The sequence below is a fragment of the Sceloporus undulatus genome, chromosome 4, assembly GCF_019175285.1.
Source record: "Sceloporus undulatus isolate JIND9_A2432 ecotype Alabama chromosome 4, SceUnd_v1.1, whole genome shotgun sequence".
Classification (NCBI taxonomy): Eukaryota; Metazoa; Chordata; class Lepidosauria; order Squamata; family Phrynosomatidae; genus Sceloporus; species Sceloporus undulatus.
The window spans coordinates 23,132,989-23,156,815 of record NC_056525.1 but is presented as its reverse complement, the minus strand read 5'-3'; the positions used below and the strand labels follow the sequence as shown (position 1 = coordinate 23,156,815).

The 23,827-nt window shown below is 41.0% G+C and overlaps 1 protein-coding gene across 1 annotated transcript; it reads right to left on the bottom strand.

Annotated features, from left to right (window-relative positions):
• Positions 1-5,989: 5,989 nt before the first annotated feature.
• On the bottom strand, positions 5,990-23,080 carry LOC121927742 (1,25-dihydroxyvitamin D(3) 24-hydroxylase, mitochondrial). The gene is made up of 12 exons (XM_042461600.1): positions 21,990-23,080; positions 18,994-19,184; positions 18,200-18,293; positions 16,113-16,209; positions 15,203-15,294; positions 14,268-14,379; positions 13,909-14,054; positions 12,405-12,571; positions 11,503-11,581; positions 10,030-10,221; positions 8,138-8,249; positions 5,990-7,182 (listed from the first exon to the last, which is right to left on the bottom strand). Exons 1-11 carry the CDS (start codon positions 22,245-22,247, stop codon positions 8,139-8,141), a joined length of 1,539 nt encoding a protein of 512 aa, XP_042317534.1. The 5' UTR covers positions 22,248-23,080; the 3' UTR covers positions 5,990-7,182; position 8,138.
• Positions 23,081-23,827: the final 747 nt, after the last annotated feature.

The window sequence follows — 23,827 nt, the reverse complement described above, 5'->3', positions numbered from 1 at the left end:
CTAGTTTTATTATAACTTAATCTACTGGTTAAGAACAACAACAAAAAAAAAACCTGTTCCCACATCAAACCTCTAGGGAGAAAAGAGGACAACTTTCTGCTCAGATGTATATCCAGGGTTGCAAACACACACACACAAATATCAGGATTTATTAAACAGTAATAATTGTTCATTCTTGTTTCTATATCTAAGCATTAACAGCATGATTTTCAAAGTAAACCTATGTAAGTAAAAAAAATTAAAATCCTGTAAATTAAAAAGGTTTTATGACCAGATAAGTACATATAGTACTTATCCACCTCCCATCATCCCAAACCATTGGCCATGTTACTCAGGGCTGATGGAAGTTAGCATGCCTTGCATACCCCACACAGTATTTTGAGGTTCTCATAATTTCATATGTGGAGATATGTTTTTGAGAGATCCATGACTTTCACAAAGACTAGGTCAGGTTCCCAGAACAAAAGGGACATATCCTGAGGCATATGCACATCCAGGTAAACAAGACAATTAAATCCAATTGGGTTTATCAATCTGCATTTTCTTCTACAATTTGAGTCAAATGATCTCCTTGCACACAACACAGCATACCCCCGTTCTGTACTCAGTCAACCTTCCATGTTCACTCATCCTAGGGATATCCTGATCTAACCACTGTGTTTTTCACATTAAAATTAAAGTCATCAACCAGTCTGAAATCCCATTGTCGATTCCTGGAAAAGACATCCAGCCTTTGTTACCTGGTGAGATAGCCCACCACTTGGGGCTATATGTAAGGTATAAATATGGTTCCAAATTCTAACTTTTGTGCACATAGCTGACATACACCTCTGCACTCTGTGTATGTTCTGTGTCACCTTCAGACCAGCTTTCTGTAGTCTATTCATCAGACAGGTAATTACCACCTCACTGTGAACCCCTAATAACTTCTCTATCCTTTTTCCATGTTTCCATTTGGGTTAGTTCTGTATGGTGTGTCTGTTTGAATTGCTGTCTTGTGTCTGTGATTGTACTTTGCATTTTTCTAAATAAAACTCTCTTAATTTACCCCAGACCTTGAGTTCTCCTCAGTTAGTACTGCTCTAAACCGGTACAAATGGTCCAAAGTTTACCTAAGCCACCTGCAAAAACTAATTTCCCCAACATTTGAAGTAACACTGACAGTTAGTGGGGACCCCTGTCCAGTCCCTCCCACCTGTTCTTTGGGTAACAGAGATGGAGTACAGCAACAAATGGAGGACCACATATTCCCCATTCCTAGTATATAGGACTGCAGCATTTACACATATTCATTTAAAGGTTCTGTAGAGTTCAGTGGGGATTACTCTTAATATATATATATATATATATATATATATATATATATATATATATTTAAAAATGCAGTTTAAGCATTCATTAAAATTAAAATGCACATGGGACACATGAGCATCACAGCCTCAAAAAGGTCAATTGATTCTCAATAAGTCAATTGATCGCCACGAAAGCTCATTCTAAAATAAACCAGTTAATCTTGAAGTTATTGCTTGATTCTTTCTTTTGCCCTTTCCATTTTATAAATCTGTAAATAAGACCTATCTATGTCATGAACTTGTACAAATGCTTTAGATGAACATATTGATGTTATGTGTCTTCAAGGCTATTGTAATGTAATGTATTGTAATGGCAACTCTGAGGGAAAAATTGGTTCTGGGAAAGTATGCCAAGGATGTATGTTTGTCCCTCCTGCTCCTCTGGCCCCGGGCTTTCTCCCTAAGATGAAGGGAGGAATGGGTGTCACCCATCTTCTGAGTGTCACCCAGTGCAGTTTGCACCCCTTCCCTCCAGTGACGCTGCTGGTGTGAATGGCTCCCTCTCACAGACACACACCATTCCTCCTCTACAGCAATCAAGCTTTTAAATTATTCAGTTGACACCATGTTCATTATCCCTTCTCTTCTTAGCAGTGACTCCTCACAGAATTCTACCATGCTACAATGAGGTGCAATGATTAAAAGTTTCCTAAACCCAAGCTAATCAATTCCCTTACATCTCACCTCAGTAAGGACTGTTGAAAAGGTAAGAAAGATTACGTGTAAGATTACAAACCATGTTAGTTTAAAATATGCATATTTCAGGAATACATTAGTTATGTATTCCTCCATGGCAAGGGGTTGGAGTAGATGGCCTTTGTGGTACTTTCAGATTCTAAGAGTCTATGTTTCAATAAACATATTTTTAAATGCTTCTTTTTTGCCCATTAACGCGATTGGGGGAAAAACCGCAGAAAAATGTGGTTCTAAGAACATGCAAATATTGTTAATAAGAAAAAATGATTTTAATAAGAAAGCTGATTTTAAAAAAAAGTAAACCCCCAAATTACATATATTAGTACTGTATTCTCTCTGTCTGTGAACCAAAAATCCAAACCAAACTGCTAAATTTCACAGAATCATGGAGAATTTAATTTTGCATGAGCCTACTGGGCTCTCCTCCCCATTGCTGAGTTAATTAATTGCAAACTTTTTTGCACTGTAAACTCAGTTTGCAGCAACTGAAGTTAGCTGAGGACAAAGGGGAAAAGTGGAAGGATGAAAGGGTAATGGCTGTTTTTAAAAAGAGCTGAAAAAGCAAGATGACAGAACAAAATGATACAGTTGAAGGGTACGGAATTATCCAAAACTTTGTGCCAGCTATACTGCTAGCCTTCTCACACTGAGGGTCTTGTTTGTACAAAAATCAGCCTTTTTTTAAAAAAAAAAGGTCTTCCAAGATTAGAATCATAGAATCATAGAATCATAGAGTTGGAAGAGACCACAACAACAACAACAACAACAACAACAACAACAATAATGGATCTTAAGTTCCAAAAGTGAGAGGAAATGAAAGTAGCACAAGCACACACACATTCTATGTCACCCAAAAAATCATGCACATAGATGGTCAAAAATAAAAAATAAAAAGAGAGAGGTGCTCCTTCATCATCCTGATTTCCCTACATCCCTCCTCTGGCTTGACCCCGCAATCCTCCTCCCTTGGCAATCCTCCTCCTCCTCCTGCTCCATTAGCGAATGCCCTCCATGGCCCCCTTCTTCCCCACTGGCTCCTTCATCCTCCTCCTCCGTCACTTTCTCCAGCCCCCCCTCCCGCCGTCCCTCTGACAGCCCATTGCAGCCCTCATCACCCTGATTTCCCCTTTTAGCCTTCTGTCACCCTTGAGCCTCCTATTCCCCTTTCTGCATCCAGGATCTTTCCTCCTCCTCCCTCCTCCTCCTCCGATGAAGGGGAGGGAATGCCCTGCTCTCTGCCCTCCCCTGGACCTAAATCCCTCCCTGAACTTGCCCCGATCATGATTGGGGCAAGTCCATATTCAGCAGAACCCGGGGTTTCCCAAAAGAAACGCTATTTGCCCCAATTTCTTTTAACCCGCTCTAAGGGGCATTTGCTGCAGAACGGGTGTGCAAGCCTCTGATTCACTTGGGGGGGATTCGGGGTGAATATGAACTTCACATGCAAGGATCGAACCCTGATCCAGGTTAAAATGTAGTGTGAATGGGCCCAAAGTTTATTTCTGGGACTGCATTTCTCAAATCCCCCAATCAACATGATCCGTGTTTTTTCCATAGTGTGATGGAATACAGGAATTAATTTTAAAAATCTCCAATATTTTATTAAAAATGCAAGATGTCCCAAGTCCCAAGTAAGAGTACTGAAGCGGTGTTTTGTATTTTTGAAAAAAAAAAAATCCAAGATGTGTTTATCTACTCTCTGAATTCCTGAATCACACATGCTAGGGCACAGGTAGGTACATGACTTAACTTCTGAGATTATCATCTCACATTAATTACAAAAATGTAATAAATTTGTTTGAAACAAAAGCCAACTTGTTATAAAAGACAACTAAACTGTCCTACTAACACTTGTAAAAACAACTTTCAAATTTAAATACTGTCTGCTCTCCAATGTCACTCTCAGATTAAATGTCTTTGAGCAACTGCTGCAGTCTTTCTTACCTTGTCTATTCTTCTTAATAACTTCTGTCATCTTGATTGTATTCTAATGTTACTTGGCCACGTATATCCTGTTTTTCATCTGTGAAATGCTGGCGGGTATGCGATCCTACCTTTTGAACCTACTTTCTGAATGAGCTTTGTAATTGCATACTGAATATCTGTTGGAAATGAAAGTGGGAGTGGGATATGTCTTACTAGAGCTCCTTATAGCCAATTATCCTGGAGGAAGACATGATGGCCTGGTACCCAAAAACAGAGCTTGAAAAACTAGTCAGTCTTGATAGTAGCCTTGGTGGCTTGTGGATTCTGGGAGCTGTCGATGTTTTTAAAAGAAGTTTCCCAAGTCCTGTGTTCTTTGAATGCATATGGTAGACCAATGTGGACAGAGAAACATTTTGATGAATGGATCGCAGATTGCTTCTGCTTCTGTTCCAATCATACTTTCTCTTTTCCTTCATTCTGAATGTTCATTCTTTAGTTTGGAGTTTTATATACCTATATCCACAGCCAGACTAACCTCTCTAGCAAGCAACAAATAATCTGCAAGAAAACAATTTCCATGCCTTAAGTAAAAAATACAACTATATGAAAGCTGCATTGAAAAGGAATGTGAATTAGATGTAAAGATGGGTCCCCACCTTTTTTAGTGGCAAAATATAATGAGGAGCTCACTTAGAATCTTTTTTTTTTAAAATAAATATGCTAATTCAAAAGAAGATACCAGACACAGATGTGTTAAATAAAAAGATGGGCCATAACACTAGAAATTGCCTTTTTTTATTACAAAATTCTCATAGTTGCATTTACTATAAGTATCAAGAATACAAAATCCAAACTTTAAAAATAACAATAAAAATAAGCAATTCAACATGGAGGATCATCAAATGTTAACATCAAACATTTTTAAAATGTTGAAAAATCTTTTTTACATGTACAAAAAAATTGATAGAAAACCCCTAAACAAGCCAAAAGGAAACTATGTCTTGATTATACAAGAATGGGAGAAAATACTGAACTATAATACTCATATTCTAACTAATCATAAGAAAACTTTTGACCTGCAATGTTTTTGACTACAGTTAACATAATCTTTTCCCACTGGACATTTTGAAGTCCAGCAATATATGGATATCCCAAGGTTCTCCAGTCCTCTTCTACTGCACACCATGATGTTGAAAGGTGGATCTCCACAACTCTGACACATCAAACTGAATGCAAGAATATAAGAGGAGCTGAGCTGTATCAGACCAATCTAATCTACTATTCTGTTTCCTCACAGTGGCTAGTTAGATGCCCAAATGCTGGACATGAAGCACACTCATAAACTCTTCTTGTAGCTCTCAGCAGCTGTCTATTCAAAGGCAAACCCCTTTTGAACCTAGACATTCCATAGTCATAATAATGGATTTATCTTATCCCTGTTGAAATCAGTAAAAGATAGAGACCATTATCACCTCTCAGCGCAGTGAATTCCAAAGATGAACCACAGGTTGCCTATCTTAGAGCTTGGAAAAGGCTACTTTTTGGACTATAGACCTTCAGAATACTGAGGTACCACAGCAATAAAATAATTATACACAAAATACATGCAGCCATTTGTGATGTTAAAGTTGGAGTGGAGTGAAGTGGACTAAACAGAAAATGTTATGGAAAACACCTGGTGCCCTAATATTAGAGGATGAGACTTTTCTGCTCTTCTTATTTTCAGTGGTTTTGAGGCAAAAACTCAAAACTATCAGATCACGTAATACAGCTTTATTTGAATGTTTACACATCCTTCCTCCATTATGCAGACTATATGATTTCATCGGCAGACCACTTGACTTCCCCAGTCATCCAGCTTGCTTTATGTAACTTCTCATCTGCTGTAGAGATGTAGAAAACAAGCTTCCACACATTCTGATGTTCTTCTGGAGTATGGGTCTCCATTGCATCTCCATCAGCTGCCATTTAGTTTGTGCCACTCATTTATTTCATAACTCTCTCTCTCTCTCTCTCTCTCTCTCTCTCTCTCTTTGTGGTGGGGAGGATATTGCCACACTGCTAGCAAAAACATGAGGTTTGATTGTGCAGCCCTGACTGTGTTGTACAATAAACTCCTTCTGAACAATGTACAGAATCCCCCCAAGATGATATGTGTATTTAAAACACAGAATTATTCCATAAGAGTATGTTGAACCCATCATTTGTATCTAGTTACTTATTCAGAGCACTAAACAATAGAAAGGGCTAGATAATGCTATTGGAAACATGTACATACCTGAAGCTCAGAAAAGTTACTTTTTGGATTACAAGACCCTGAATCACCAACTAGTGGCCATACTGACTGGAGAATTCTAGTGTTGTACGGAAAAAATGTAACTTCTCCAAGCTGTAGTACAGATCTGTTACCCAGTGCAATGACAGCCTGTGAGCCCATGTAGCTAAGAGGGAATACAGGCACAGTAGAACTGGATAATCTACACAGTGTTTGCAACACTGAGGCAGTTAGATACCTTTTGCGTTTTGATCAATATCATACAGTAGTAAATTCTTCTATGTCATTGCAGCAACAGACATATTAATCATATTTTTGTTGTTTCCTTGTCCTATATGAAAATCTAAAATTGGTCCCTCTCTTGGTATGCTTCTTTCCTCTATCATTTTATTTTCCCAATCACAAACTAGCCCTGCAACTGGATAAAATGCTCTCTTGAACATTGCATTGACCCCTTGAGAATTTGGGATGAGATGAAGCAAGTTTCTCTTCCCTTGCTGCCATGCCCTGCTCTGTAATGCTGATCTTGCAGAACTGTTTCACCCATTCTTGGCCAGCAGATCCCAGAAACATTAACAGGGTGGATGTTGATTTCACATTGGCAGGTGAGCAGAAATGGATTTTTGCCAAGGCTGCATGAAAAGATCCATTGGACTCTGCCAGTCTGTTTAGCTCTGTCACCCTTCTATTCCATGCCTCTATAATAAAGGCAGGGTCTGTTTCTCCTTTCATTATAGCTTTTAGAGTGTGCTAAGCACAGTTTGATAGATTTGTCCCTTAAGCAAGGTCAAAGCTAGCTTTGGATGTCCATTGTTCTCGCCTTGGCATCAGCACACCCACTGCCTAGCCGCTAGTAGTTTGGGCTCCAGCCATCAAGAATATTGTCTGCACAAAAAGCAGCAGTCAGCAGTCAGCTGTTTTCTTCAGAAGTATCTGGACAGGAAAAAGATAACATTTATTCATTCTGAAGTTCTGAAAACATTCTAATGACTATGTATGAAACTGATTCATTGGTTAAAATAGTAACTGATCTTGCTTCTGCCAGAAAGGTGACTCAAAAATAGTTTCAGATCCAAACAATCCAATTAAGAATGAGACCAAATAGTTTTCCAATCATCCACTTTTAAAGGAAAAAAAAACCCCTTCCTCCCATTCCCATCACTGGGATTGCACTGATGCAGTAAACAGTGATTAAGGCTGGAATCTTCTTGATGAATTATGCTAGTATTAATGTGGGTAATACTAGTATAAGTACTATTTCTTACATTGCACAAGTATTCATCTAGTACCTTGTTGTGCAGTGATTTCTCCCAGGCTGCACAATGGCTGCCTGATACAACCTGAGAGTAGTTCCACATCAACCAAAATGTCTGCTAACTTGCCAGGGAATTCTGGGAGAGCTCTCTTGTACTGTTGGCTAGTTAGCAGACACCATTCTTCTGGACCTTTTGTACAAATATGCAGGTAGAACTTTATATTAAAGTGGAAGCTGTAGTGCAAGAATACCTATACACCTATGGGCTGGAAACTGAGGCGGGATACAGACCGCCGCTTTGCGGTGGTCTCCCGACGGCGCCATTTGCTCCGCAGGGGAGCCGCAGCAGCCAAACCGCGCGGCTCACGCGTGGAGCAAAAAAAGAAGCTCCATTTCGGCGTCATAGGCACTGCGGGACACTATGCGTCCAGTACTTAAACCATGGCTGGCCCCATGTGGAAGGGGCGCTGCCATGTTGTATGTATTCTATACGTACTAGGGTTGGGGGGTGCGGAGACACCGCCCCTTCCTTAGTACGTATAGAAGACGTACTATATGGCGGTTTGTATCCTGCCTAAGTTAGATTGGCATTTTCTGGGATCAGTGCAGTCACAGAATCCTGTTTCTCTTTACCTTAACGTCTCCTGAATGCAATGGGAAGTTCTCTGTTGGGGATAAGGATTCCCAAATGCAGGGTTTCTACTGGTTTGTCATCTGTTGCTACTATCTGATACTTCCGTACAAGCTGTAAAGCAAAGATTAAGAATTAAAAACACGGCCTCACAATCTTGCCATAATAAGTCCCACTGAAAAGGACTTCATTTGAACTTCCTCAACTTGTAATCATGGCTTAGTATGAACCAAGGGTAATCCTTGGAATCACTGCATTGACCCTCAAAATCAGTTTCAGGGTCAGTGCTGAGCCTTGCTACTTAGTAATGACTGTTCAATCAAATAAAAGTACAGCAGGCTGAACATCCTCTTTGTTCAAACAATAGAGGAAATTAAACACATGGTTCTTCAAGTGAGGAGGAACACAGCAATTGGGGGGGGGAGCAGGAAAGAGCTTCCGACAATTTTGTGCTATCTCCATATTCTTAAACTATAGTTAACCCTAACTATGATTAGACAGTTTCGTAAATCATGGTTTCAAGCTGGCTTGTTTCTACTAACCACAGTTAAAATTAACAACAGTTTAGACAATATGTCAAACTGTGATTAATGTACACTGGAAGCAAAAGGACAGGTCCCAATGATATACTTCCACTGGATTATATACTGCTTTCCCCAGAATAAATGAGTCACACTGTAGTGCCCTTAGGTTTGTTGGGAAGGCCTCTGGAGCATGTTTTTTGGGGCACTACAGAGGGCTGCAACTGAAGGGTACTAGAAACTGCTATATTTTGGCTTCCAAATTCCTTCTTGTGGTCCTGGCAAAGATGGTGAAAGCATACAAGCTTAAGAATTGCGGTACTCAACCTTGTTACACTGAACCAGGACAGGGCAACTGGCAAAGCTGGGGGGCACATTGGACCCCTGAGGAACCCCAAAGAACTACCCCTCACCTTCTGTTTATTTACTGTTTTTAATTTTTTAGTAAAATAGAAAGTTTTCATTTTGGGGACTCAAGAGTAGCCTTTGGGACCACATGCAGCCCAGGGGCCACATTTTGCCCATCCCTGCATATCCCCTTATTTTGCAGCTCCCTAAATAGACATCCCACCCAGTGATCATTATTACATAGAATCATAGAATCGTAGAGTTGGAAGAGACCACAAGGGCCATCCAGTCCAACCCCCTGCCATGCAGGAAATCTCAATCAAAGCATACCCTACAGATGGCCATCCAGCCTCTGTTTAAAGACCTCTAAGGAAGGAGACTCCACTACACTCCGAGGGAGTTTGCTCCACTGTTGAACAGCCCTTACTGTCAGGAAGTTCCTCCTAATGTTGAGGTGGAATCTCTTTTGCTGCAGCTTGCATCTGTTATTCAGGGTCCTGTTCTCTGGAGCAGCAGAAAACAAGCTTGCTCCCTCTTGAATATGACATCCCTTCAAATATTTAACTAGGGCTATCATATCACCTCTTAACCTTCTTTTACCTCTTTATACTGAACTGAGTCAGATCACATTCCATCATGTGTGAAAAAAGTAGCTAAGTGGCAAGTATAAAAATTAAGAGCACAAATACCCTGAAGACACCAGATCCAGTCTGTTCTTGGAAGCTCAGCAAGGTCAACCCTGGTTAGTACTTGGATGGGGAACAACCAAGGAATATCAGGTGCTGTTGGCTGTATTTCAGAGGAAGGTAATAGTAAACTATCTCTGAATATACCTTGCTTAAGAAAACTCTATGAAGCTCATAGGGTTGCCCTAAATCAACAGGAAACCTGAAGGTACACACACACACACACACACACACACACACACACACACACACACAGAATTAGTTTCCTTTTCCAACTGAGAACTATGATTATTTAATAAACAAAATCAAGGGAGGAAAATAATGTCATGACAATCTTACCCAAGAGAGAGCTAACTGAAGCTGCAACTCTGCCAAGCGGCGTCCAATGCACATCCTCTTCCCAATGCCAAATGGAACATGAGCAAAGGGATTGATGTTCTTCTGGAGCCAACGCTCTGGCTTAAATTGAGTCCAGTCACTGAAGTATTCTTCATTGCATCCCAGAGCATGACTGTTGATCATCAACACTGTCTATAAACACCAAAAAAATTGCACAGGGAAGGAAGAGGTCAACTGGGTACAATCTGTAAAGATGGAATGGCAGGTTGTATTTTGCTAATGGAAGACAGGGCTTCAGATCAAGGAAAAGCTGTTTTCTCTGAACCTGAACTGTGATGTTGCATTAAAGGCTGTCATGCTTCACAGGCAAGAAAAAACGGCAGTGAGCAAGAGCCAAGAGGCACACGATTATTCAGCAACTCCCCAAACAATTTCTGAGTTGGGATTTATTTCTGTGGGGTGGGGGAGCAGGTGCAGGCTTGATCTTGCCATTAAAATTCCCTTCAGAAGTCATTTGGGGGAGGGAAAGGACAGAATATTTTCTTTCTTACAAATGTTTTTAAGGGCTAAGAATGCTTTCTAATAAACAAGACACAGTGTAGGTCAAATGGCGTTTAACCTGATTTCAAGAGCAACAACAGACCTTAGCCTGTAACTCATTTTCAGTGCCAGCTTTCACATTTTTTGGCATGTCACAGTTACACTGCCAAAATCAGTATCTATAACCATGTGCAAAGTCTTCTCTCTCCATCACTGAATAACTGTAATTAGCCTCACACAATCCGAGATTAGGTGGAAGTACTTCATAAATGCCTCTCTCTCTCTCTCTCTCTCTCTCTCTCGATCTAGCTAGCCATCTATCTTTGGTAAAACACCTGTGTCTTTAATAGCAGCAGATCAACCAAAAATTCAGCTTTAGATGCTCTCCTCTTTACTACATTCTCATGCTGGGGAAAGTTGTACTGATTGAAGTTCAGTCTGTCAGCACTAGATATGCTGTAATCATGCCAGGAAAAGAGGTAGCAATGGAAATGGATGTTTTTCTCACCAGATTTAGCTCAGGTATCTTTCCCCTCAAAAATTAAATCAAATTGACCCAAATTGTGAAGCCAGCTGACCCAAGCAAACAAAAACAAGCTTCATTTATATACCGCTTCATACAGCCTAAGCAGTGTCTGCTGAAGGCCCAGCGCAAAGAAAATTCCCAGGGTACTGTTATGGACTGATATGATCTGTGTGGAGACTGACATCTTTGAAAGCATTTGCAAAGCTGGAATGCTGTGAACATTATGATAAGGCTGCTTAAAGTCAGTCAGGCAATGAATTGATCAAATGACAGCCCAGACACACAAAATGTATGGACCCACAGTTGTCTTTCTGAGAATTACAGAATTATTGCATCAGTAAGTGCAATTAGGAATAAGAATACAGACATCAAAAATTTGTTTCTGTTGTGAATAATAATACACTCACCCCTTTAGGAAGAGCATAATTTCCGAGAACCATTTCTTTGTCAAGGGTCCGAGTTGTAAATGGCACAGATGGTGTTAACCTATATCGAAACAGGAAGAAAAACAAAGTCTTTTTTTACAAAATGTTACATTATGACTATAGCATAATAAGGAAGAATTTTACTGCTTTCACATTTTAATGATAGCTTTCAGTTACTTTTATAATTATGGGGGCTGTGGCCTCAGTGGTAGAAGAGGAATATCAAAATATTCAAGTACTGGCTTGTGCTACTGCCTCATGCTATGTTCTGGGTATTGAGACAAGTAGATGAAGAGACTATTTTGCATTATAGGCCAGCAGCTAGTAAGATTCTTGTATTTTTAAACTGACTAAAAGGGACTAATTTATTTACTTTCCGGAGACAGAATAGCCTTTCTTTCTTTCTTTCGTTCGTTCGTTCGTTCGTCCGTTCGTTCGTTCTTTTAAAAATCATATTGATAATGATAAGTAACTGCTGGGGTTGTGTGATAATAATACCATGAAAAATTAGTTTTTAAAAGGGAATGTGAAGTTGAAGGCTTTCATGGCTGGCATCCATAGTTTTTGTGAGTTTTTGGGGCTATGTGGCCATGTTCTGGAAGAGTTTATTCCTGACCTTTCACCACATAGCCCGAAAAACCTACAAAAAACTTTAGAAGGGAAGTTTCTAAGTTCTGGAAGTAAGTTGGCTTTCTAGAAGTAAAAGAACCTCTAAGCCATCCTGTTTCAAAGTAGGATCTGACCATGAAAGAGCAGAGCTGGACACCTTTGCATTTATGTCTCTCTTCAGATGGAAGAGTTCATTTGAACAATCAAAGTCCACCTGAAAACAACTTTTCGCCTACTGCAAACTACTTATTTTCCAATAGGTGAAGCAATTTTACCTCATAGATTCTTTCAGGCATGCCTTTAAATAGGGCATTTTCTTTAGATGTTCAGCATTTGGGTCGTCACCATCTGGGACCACACTCTGTATTTCTTCATACAGTTTTGCCTGGACATCCGGGTTGCATGAGATGTTGTAGAGAGCCCAAAGTAAACTGTTGGCAGTCTGGAACAGTAGCAGACAGTTATTGAGGCCACTCTGGGCTCACTCACTATATTACCATGAGAAAGGAGCCAAATGTATTTCATAAAAAAAAAAGACAGTATATGTTATATATATTCACAACAGCCTGTTTATTATAAAACAAAGCTTTGCCTTAGCCTAGGAATACATGATGATTCATAGAAGAACAGAAGACACTTGGAAGCAACAAAGTTTCAGCACTAGAATCAAAAGTTGCACCTTTACAGATGTCCCAACAAGAGACCCAACAGATGTTGAAAGGCAGCTGTCTTCAAGGTTGGAAAGCAGCTTCTGCATATTAGCTGCAGATGATGAGAACTTCAATCTCCAGTGAGTGGAAGGTGGTGAGGGAATAGGTTTTCTCACTGTCATACTATTGAGAACTATTTATGTTGCAATGCAAAGTATTCAGGAGTGGCTTGGTCTTGAATGAACAGTTAAAACCCATAAGCTTTACCAAAAACAAACAAACAAACAAAAAACCCTCTGGAAATTCCATCTCCAAATGGAAATTGATACAATTGGCTCTGGATCAAACTGCCTACATTTTGAGGCTTTCCTTGGAGTATGATTTTGAGGTTCTCCTTGGGGTTTTGTGGCTATGGGAACTATCATAATGGACCTCTGCACTTCCAAATCTACCATCATGCCACTGCTGGATACAATATTCTCCACAGAACCCCCAACTGACACTAACCTGCCTTCATGCCAGCAGCCTTGGGTAAAGATAATGGATGTTATTATCCTGGTCAAAGCTATCAGCAGTCATGTGGGATTCCTACTTCTTGCCAATGATCAAAGCAATCAATCAATCAATCAATCAATCAAAAAAACCCAACTCATTGAACACCATTGAATTTCAGTGCCAAAACCCCACAAGTGCCATTAGTATAGACTGTCAATGACGAAAGTAATGAGAAGCAGAATTCAGTCCCAAATAAGTCTGGTTTGGGGAAGCTTTTGGCTCACCAGATCTTTTGCACAACAGCAGTCATCAGCCCCACCAGTTTGGCCAATGGTAAAGAATTGTTGGAGTTGTTCACAAAAAACATTTGGAAGGTCAAAGTTTCTCCCTCTCCCTCTACACAAATACAAAGTGATACATACAGAGAAGAATATTTTTTTTCCAAATATAGTGGGCAGGGCAGTTTTGTGGCAAGGTTAGAATCTGCTGACCAATATACAGTGGTAATGATCACTGAAAGTAGGAAAGGAAGAATTAGAGTCAATGAAAATGGAAAGACTAGCATTGTGAGTAAGTTGTCTGTTGGCCAGAGAAATGCTGTTTCTGAATTCAAGAGGTAAACGACTGTATTTACCGTTTCAACGCCAGCGATTTGGAGCTCCGTAATAGCAGCATACAGCTCCTTCTTTGAAAGCTGACTCCCAAAATAAATGTCACAGAGAAAATCTTCAGAGGGGTTGGCTGAGTGCTTCTTCAGCCTGCTGTCAATTGAACATTTGACTGTGGAAGGAAAAGAAGACAGTGATGAGCAATCAAAAAACCTGCAATGTTAATGGGTGACAATTGTATATTTCTGTTACATTGCTCTTGTTCAGTTTTCTTTTTGTTCATACTGGCCACTTTCATAATATTAAGAGAAGAAACTGTCAAATTTAAAATAAAAATACCTTATTGCATTGGAGATAGTCACTGCCCTTAGTTGTGTCCACTTACCTGTCTTAAAGATATTGTCCCATGCCTTTGTGTGAGCCTGCCAGACTTTAGTATTCAGACTTTTATGGAGCTCAACAGGAGTCACCATCATCTTTCCAAAGGTACCCATCATCTGTAATATGTAGTGAACAAATAAACTACATTATTAAAATCAAACATGATCTACAATAGGCAGAAGAGAGCAGAAAAGGAATCAAACATTTTGATGGTAACAGAGAAGCATTACCTTATTTCTTATTGGTTTGTCTATTAAAATATTTACATTCTGTCTATCTACATATCTCAGATGGAAACTAAAACAACCTGAGCAGTTATAAAGTAAACAATAAAAAAAGATTAAAAAAATAGATACCAATGCACAGCTCAGTAGGTCTGGGTCAAACAAACCATAGTCCTTAGAATCCAAAAGCTTAGCTTAGGCTTCAGTTTACCAAGTAAACATCAACAGTGAACACATACTGTAAGCAAGCAGAAGCTCCTTCTATTAAAGTAGGGAGGAAGGGAGGAAGCTATTCCACCTAAATGCAAAACCAATGGTGGAATGCAACAGGGAATGGCACCTTTTGGAGGTCAGTGATCTATTCTGGACAATGCCCAACAACTTTGTAGCAATTATTCTCTAATTGCCCATAAAATTTCCAACCAATAGGTGCTGTGGTGGTGACTTTCTGGTTAATGGTCCTTTCATGGGATACAAAATGCACACAAAATATCTGTGGATTATGACCATAATTCCTGCTTTCTAAATCGCTGTTTCTGTATAGCTCAGTGGCAGACAACTTGCATTTCAGGCAAAATCACCAGTAGGGTTGACTCACTCTATAGAGTTACCACAGTCAGTCAGTGCAGAAAAAACTGAATTATTGGCCTGATTCAAGATAAGACAACCTCCTATCATGGCTAACTTGTTTACAGAGTGAAGTATCCATTTATACCGTTTTCACAGCCTTGATGAAATTCAAGCCTTCATCTCCTACATCCTGCTGCAGAAGTCCAAACCTTTTCCCATATAGCACCAGACAAATACCTATTATTAAAAGAAAGAGAGAATATTCTGATGTAGTACTGCCTTCAGGGTACATGGCACTTCATGACTGAAGCAATGAATGAATAAATAAATAAATAAATAATCTTTAGCCCCTCATCCTTGTTCCAAGAAATGAATAGGATTATATCTAGCTGAGAGAGAATGCAAATGAAGGACCAAGAGTGACAAGTGATAATAAGAATAAACCCAGCTGCAATGGCAGGGCTAGTCTAAGGTACTTCACTGCCTGAGGCAAACAATAAGGCAGCAAGACAGAACAATTCATTTTCAGGAGCAAAGTGAACTGACAGTTGAATTTTTATGTCTGTGCTAGAAACTGGACAGTAGTCCCTCCAGTCTCTGAAAGCAAGACAGACCATGTGAAACACACAGATTTGTATTCCAATAATGAGGAATAACAAAGGAACTCAAGCAAAATAATTGAAGGGCTGCCACTCTTACCGCAGTATTTGCTGCATGAGGCAAGTGCCTTATTTTCTTTCCTGTAGGCTAGGCCTGCCTGATAGTTTATCTCTTACATAATGCTAAATCATGGTAAACCTACTTCTTGCCTTTTTGTATTGTAATGTGCCCCACAGGGTATTCAAACACATGCAGATGGAGCAGGATTGCACCCACCAGCCTTGCTGTCTGTTGTTGACATGTCTACTGTGCATGCCTCCAAAAGGTGTGCATTTGGCTGGAGAGTCCACAGCCATGGTTTCCCTTTATGAGGATGAGGCCTAGGTGTAAGAATCTGCATGCAATGGGGAATAAAGAACCAACCATGCCAGGTTGCGACTTAAAAGCAAACTTACTTTCAAATGACCATTTGTTCAGTTCAGAATATAAATCTTCAATTTTTCCATTCTGGTTACAAAGAATGTCCATTTGTTTCATGAAATCTGCTAGGACCTACAAAAGGAATTAATTCCAAATATTGGTAAAAATTTGAAACATACATTGCACACACACACACACACACACACACACACACACAGAATTATACTATCTGCAACACATGTAAATATTCGTTGGGAAATGAAATGAAATTAAAATAAAACTGTGAATATCATCATGCCTGTATACAAATTTGACATTTGCAATACTGTGTAAAGTTTTTCTCATCTCAAATAAATTTTTGGGGGAAAAAAAAAAAGATACTGTTGACTCAAGAAAGGTCAGCCCAAAGGATCAGGGTGTTAAATAATTCTCCTATTGGTTCTTTAGTTTAGAGTAATAGGAGCATAACAGAGGTATATAAAATTAGGCATGGTGTGAAGAAAATGCATCAGGTTGACACGCAATAGCTCTACATGGGGTCATCCAAAGAAGCTGAGTGGTGAGAGACTCAGAACAGATAAAAAGGTAAATGTGCTCACATAGTACGTAACTATCTGCTACCACAGTATGTTAACTTGCATGCCTCTAGAATAAGATTACACAAATTCCCAGAAAATAAGGTTCCATTAATATTAGTGACTAGGAGTTTGGGCCAGAGGCTTTTATTGCATTTATGTCCTGCTTTTAGGAGAACCAATATGACAGAATGGTTTGAGTGTTGAACTGTGACCCTGGAAACTCCCAGCTCAGCCATGAAATCCACTAGGCAACCTAGAACATGTCACATTCTCTCAGCCCCAGGGGAAGGCAATGGCAAACCTCCTCTGAACAAATCTTGCCAAGAAAACCCCATGATAGGTTCACCTTAGGTCAGTGTAAGTCAGACGTGAATTGAAGACACACAACAACAACAACCTGCTTATGGATTTCCTATGAGTATCTGATTGGTGGAATGCTGCAGAAAATGGGTTTTAGGTCTAATCCTGTGCACCTCTTATGTTCCACTTAATTTTAAAAAGGTGTTTTATTGAGCAAGAGTAATGGCTAAGATTTACACAAAAATCCAGGTTGTTAGTATTTATGGTTTTGCAGGCCAGTCAGGTATTGTCACATCATTCTGACTGTCACATCACTCACTAACTCACTAGCTCCACATATAATCTTCTCAGGGGCGTGTGAGATGCCACCAGGGACGTAGCCAGGATTTTGGGAAGGGGGGGATCCAGACTAAGTGCCACCATTATAATGGGGCTTGGGCATGGTGGCGCAGCAGCGCACACCATTCATTGTATCTAACTGAATGGGGGTGGACTCCATGGACCCCCCACCCCTTGGCTACATCCCTGATGCCACTATGCAAGAAAACTCCCACTGATGTCAATCAGAGGAAGGAGCATTTTCAATTGGGACCACTGGTGGGAGTAAACATTTCCCCAGTAGCCTATGTCAGTCCCCACTTAATCTACATTTTATAAAAATCAAACAAAATGGAAAATTGTGGCACACTCAGTTTGGCCCTTAGTCCCAAATCCTTCAGTTACAAAGAGCCTCAAACACAGAGGTGGGAATTATGCAATTCTTCAGACGTTGTTAGACTGCAACTGCCTGCATAACTCTTGGTTATACTGTCTAGGTATGCTGAAAGTTGCAGTTCAATAGCATTTAGAGGGCTGCGGGGATAATTTCTCAACTCATCACTTTCTGAAGCAGTCTGTCTAGGTAATTTGTTGTTGTGTGCCTTCAAGTCATTTCCGACTGGTGAACCTCTCACAGGGTTTTCTTGGCAAGATTTGTTCACAGTGCATTTGTCTTTGAGGCTAAGAGTGTGTGACTTGTTCAAGGTCACCCCATAGGTTTCCATCGCTGAGCAGGGATTCAAATCCATGTCTAGAGTCATACATAGTTCAGTGCTCAAAACACACTGGCTCATCTAACTAGGCAATGCAATCCTTCCATAATTTCTATATCTTTATCAAATCAATATCAGATTTTATGATTTTTTTTATCATAAAATCTTTTTTACAAAGATGTAGACATTAAACACAAATCATTATGCTATCACCTCATTGATTTTAGCATCAAGTTTGACAATTTCTGTGGGCTTCATTAATTTCTTCTGAAATGCACTTCTTACTCTCTGCCAGTCTTTCCCTTCCCTATGTGAAATAAAAATAGAAAGAATTAAAGGAGAATGTTTACTGCGTTAAACAAATGTAAAACACTGTGCAAACTTTACAGCACTCTATAAATAAATGTTAATAATAATAATAAGTACAAGAGACTAAATTATGCAGCACTATAGTTTTAACTGCAAAAAGAGCACTGAATTTGGTTTGGCTGAGAGTAGCTTTTTAAAAAATTGGATTTGAAAGCCTAAGAAATCCACTGTTAGCAATAGCAATAGCATTTACATTTCTATACCACTTAATAGTGAACTCATCACTCTCTAAGCAGTTTACAATCTGTAAGCCAGTTGCCCCCAACAAACTGGGTACTCATTTTAGCAACCTACAAAAGGATGGAAGACTGAGCCAACCTTGGAGCCCTGGAATCAAACTCACAACTGTGTGATTGCAGTACCAGCATTTAACCACTGTGCCACCAGGGTACCTGCTGGAAAGTTACCTTGTGGACTACATGTTCCAGAATCCCCAGTTGATGAGCTGTATTCTGAGAGCTATAGTCCAGAATTTTTTTATTTTATTTTTTGTAAATCTACAGTGCAGCAGCAGGTCAAACTTGTCAGAAATAGTTTTGGGATGCCTAGGAATATCAGCATAAAGCAATGTGTGTCACCCTTCCTTCCAACATCCACAATTTCCATCACCAGCTATGCCTGCATCTCTCCTTACTCACAGGATAAGGAGCCCGTAGCCCTCTTTACGGTAATCCCGGTAAGCTTTCCAGGGCTTGATCTCTAGACGCTGTGGGTAGGCACTCTCTTTCCTGTAGAGAGCCTCAAGCAAGCAGGGTGCACCAATGTGTACAGAGTCAAAAGCGCCTAGCTTCATTCTGAAGATCTTGCCAAACTTGCGGTGGTAATCTGCCTACAGCATAAGGGAGAAGAAAAGGAAGGTCAGGGATGAGCACCAATATACGTGTGTTGCCAGAGTTTTGCCTTTGTTCTGAATCAGAGTTACTCCATTTGTTCAGAGAGATTAGCATGCCTATTTCTCTTGCAGAGTTAAGGGATGTTAATGCTGCAAGTCTATATATTTGCAATTCAGCACTATAGTTTATACATTTACAATTCAGCATCCCCTCTGACTTCTACAAATGATTCGAATGCACATGCCTTGTACATAGAATGGATGGAGTAAATTCATTTCCCCCGCTGCTGCTCCAAAAGGCACAACCCGAGTTATAGACTTATCAAATAGTAGAATGGGAAGGGAAACCAAGGGCCATCTAGTCTAGTGTTTCTTGGGCTATCTCATTTGGGAGACTGGCAATTATTTTTTCCAGTGTGCCAGAGACTAACACTATATTTATGGCCATTGGCTACAATTGCTTTTTAAAATTTATTTCCTGAAAATTTACTAGGGACCAGCAGTCATTGGGATCAGGGATTAGCAGTGGTCCAAGGACCACTACTTTGAAGAGCATTGATCTAGTCCAAACCCCTGTCAATGCAGGAATGCATACCTAAATGGAATCACAGAACTACAGACCAGAAAAGGACTCCAAGGGCTCAAAATGCGATGGGGCAAGATATCTTATATAAATGTCATATTTAAATGGAGTGTCTTGCACAGTGATGATGACAAGTCTGGCTCATATCAAGAGGTTTTGCAGCACAAGGCAAATAATAATAAATAATAATAATAAACGTTTTATTTTTATACCGCCCTTCTTCAAATCAGGGCGGTGCACAACAAGATTATACAGTACAATATGACCACTGGTCAGGGCTGCCATTGCAGAGGGCCAGATTTCATGATATTGGAGATTCCCCCCAACTCTTATGATTTCCTCATCTCAAAATAAAAGGTCCCCTTCTTTAGGAACATGAAGTTGACTTATTGATGCTTACTTAAGAGCCCTGGTGGCACAGTGGTTAAATGCCTGTACTGTAGCCACTCACTCACAAACCACATGGTTGTGAGTTCAAAAGCAGCCAGGAGCGCTGGGTCAACTCAGCCTGGGGTCACTAAAATGAGTACCCAGCTTGTTGGAGGCAATTAGCTTACACTTTGTACATTGGTAAGTTGTATAGATGTTTACTTGCTATGCTACTCAGACCATAGACCTTTTAAATGGAGTAATGGCCATGATTGAACCTGTGACCTCCTCCTGACTAGGATGCATCTGCACTGTAGAAATGACGCAGCTTGACACCACTTTTAAGTGCTGTATTTCCATCCTATGGGATCCTGAGATCTGTAGGTTTTGTGACCTTGGGCAAATCACATTCTCTCAGCCTCAGGGGAAGGCAGTAGCAAACATTCTCTGAAACAATCTTGCCAAGAAAAAACCATGCTAATTTTGACTTAGGGTTGCCATACATTGGGTATGACTTGAAGGCACATGGCAACTACAACAATAACACAGGTCTTTCACACTCTCTGCCAGAGTACTGGTGCCTCACCAAACTACAAATCCATAGGATTCCTTAGGATGGAGCCATGGCAGATAAATGACCTTCTGTCCACTCAGTGGTTCCCAAACTTTGCTCTTCCAGATGTTTTGGACTTTAGCTCCCATAATTCCAGAATGTTGGCCAAGCTAGCTGGTGATTCTGGGATCTGAAGTCCAAAACTTCAGCTTTTAAAATTGTTTTTTAAACTTTATTTTCAACTTTTAAAATTGTTTGCTTTTTCAAATTTTATATTTATGTAATCTAATATTGTTATACTGTTTTTAAATTGTATTGCTTTAAATTTGCTGTTCACCGCCTTGAGTCCCTACATTGGAAGAAAGGTGGGATATAAGAGAATAAAATACTACCACCACCACTACTACTACTAGAATCATAGAATTGAAAGAGACCACAAGGGACATCCAGTCCAACCCCCTGCCATGCAGGAAATCTAAATCAAAATACAGTATCCCGAGAGATGGCCATCCAGCCTCTGTTTAAAGACCTCTAAGGCAGGAGACTCCACTACACTCTGAGGGAGTTTCTTCCACTGTCGAACAGCCCTTACTGTCAGGAAGTTCCTCCTAATGTTGAGGTGGAATCTCTTTTGTTGTAGCTTGCATCCATTGCTTCGGGTCCTGTTCTCTGGAGCAGCAGAAAATAAACTTGCTCCCTCCTCAATACGTCATCGCTTCAAGTATTTAAAGAGGGCTATCATATCACCTCTTAACCTTCTCTTCTCCAAGCTAAACATCCCCAGCTTCCTAAGTCGCTCCTCATAGGACATGGTTTCCAGACCCTTCACCATTTTGGTCACCCTTCTTTGGACACACTCCATTTTCTCAACATCCTTTTCAAATTGTGGTGCCCAGAACTGGACACAATACTCCAGGTGGGGCCTGACCAGAGCAAAATAGAGTCAGACGACAACAACACCGAGAGGACCAAATTCAAAGATACAGCTATGTTAGTCTGTAGAATTGGTATATATATAGAGAGATTTTGTAGCACCTTTGAGACTCACTGAAAGAAAGAAGTTGGTAACATGAGCTTTCGTAGAAGTTGACTTCCTCAGATGCAAGTTTGTAAGATGCACCCACAGTGGCTTCAAAAGCATCCCCTGAAACCTATCCACAAACCTTTGGATCCCTTGCAGAGCTGGACCAAAGGGATCCCTTTGGATCACAATTCCCAGTATGGGGGAGAGGGATTTTGGGAATTGAAATCCCAAAGGGTCTCCTTTCTCCCCGGGTGGCATTGTTGGGTTACTTACCAGGGTTTCGTGTTGTCTCTTGAGGCCTCCTTTCCAGAGGATGTCCAGGAGGCTGCCCATGAGAGGCCATTTGGTGGGGCCCGGCAGAGCGGAGAGCGAGTGAGGGGTGGAGGGGGGCCGTGGGCAGACGGGGGGCAGCTCAGCCTTGGGCTCCAGGGCGCACACTGAGGACGTGGGCAGGAGCTGCTGCTGTTGCTGCTGCTGGGGTGGCGGAAGGAAGGCACGGAGCAGTGGGGTGCGTTTCAAAGGGGAGCCCATAGTGGGTGGTGGGCAAGGCTCTGCTGAGGTGGTGGTCTCTGAGGGGAAATGGATCTGTAATCCTGGTCTACCTGCCTTGACCTCCCCTGGCTGCTTGTAAATAAGCACAGGGAGGCTGTATGGGCCAGAAATCTCTCTGGAGGTCCTAGTCTGGTGGTGCAGGAGTTAAATGGCCTGTACTGCAGCTGATGGCTCACAATGCATAAGGTTGTGAGTTCAATCCCAGCCAAGGGCTCAAGCTCAACTCAGGCTTGCGTCCTTCCGAGGTTGCTCAAATGAGTACCCAGCTTGTTGGGGGGGGGCAATGAACTTACAGTTGTAAACCGCTTAGAAACTGCTCAGTCAGTATGAAACAGTATATAAATGAAGCTGCGACTGCTACTCCTGCTACTGCCCTCACTTCTCCTGGCTGCTTGTAAAAAAGCACAGGGATGCTTTATGGGACTGAAATCTCTTTGGAGGTCCTGGTCTACCTGCCCTCGCCTCACCTGGCTGGCAATAATGAAATGATGAGCAGAGTGTTGAGAGGTCCAGGTCTACCCTCGATCACTTCACCTTGGCTGCTTTGGAAAGAAACCTGGAGATCTCTTTGGAGGTCCCGGTCTACCCGCCTCTGCTTCTGGGAGAAGGGCTGGAGGAGACCTCTAGCTAGGCTGAGAAGGTAAAGAGGGCGACGACGATCTGTGTGTCCCTGTCTCTCCCGGGTGGGAAGGGATCTGGGAAGGAAGAAGGATGCCGCTCCAAGCAGAGAAGGACCCAGAATTGCACGCTGCTGCTGGAAGGAAGGGAAGGAAGGCTTGTAGGCTCGGTTCCAAGGGATCGGGGAAAGGGAAAGGCTGGGAGCCGAGGGTGAATGAAGAGAGCTGAGCGATGTGGGCTGGAGGAAGGGAGGTATATATATAGAGAGAGAGCGGGATGATCGTGCCCTGGACTTTCCTCCGGGGCCAATGATGAGGCTGAAGGGGAGGACTGGGTGGGGCTGGGGGAGGGCTGGGTGATCCCGAGGATCCCTCCGGGGAAAGTCCTGTCATTTCTGACATTTAGGGCAACCCTGCTGTAAGTAAGTAAGTAAGTAAGTAAGCCATCACAATTTAATACAAGTCAAACAAACAAACAAACAAAATACAAAAAACAAGGTATAAAAACAAGGTACAAAATTTATACCAAGACCATCAATAAAATGCAATAATAATAATAATAATAATAATAATAATAATAAACATATCCCTGGCTTGAAAACTAAGCCTAATCAATACTAGCAGCTAAATTGTCTTTTGCCACCATGATGGAGGTAACGTAAGGCTGCATCCACACTGGAGAAAGAACCCGGTTTGGCACCACTTTTCAGCATCCTGGTTCAAGACTATGGAATTCTGGGAATTGGAATTTGTCGTGGGCCCCAAATTTTGATTTGGTAGCACAAAGATCCAGAAAGGCAAGAAAGAAGGGAGAATTTCTCCTCCCAGATCAGGGCTGCATTGGGCATTGGACTATGACTCTGGAGGCCAGGGTTCCAATCCCAGCTCGGTTATAGAAACCCACAGGGTGATCTTGGACGAGTCACACTCTCTCAGCCACAG

Excerpts from the sequence above, each read along its gene's own strand:
- LOC121927742 (XM_042461600.1), bottom strand. The coding sequence starts at position 22,247 with ATGGGCTCCCCTTTGAAACGCACCCCACTGCTCCGTGCCTTCCTTCCG. Across the intron at positions 18,294-18,993 it reads GGCTACGGGCTCCTTATCCT|GGAAGGGAAAGACTGGCAGA; the intron begins GTGAGTAAGGAG and ends TATTTCACATAG. Across the intron at positions 16,210-18,199 it reads TTGATGCTAAAATCAATGAG|GTCCTAGCAGATTTCATGAA; the intron begins GTGATAGCATAA and ends TTCCTTTTGTAG.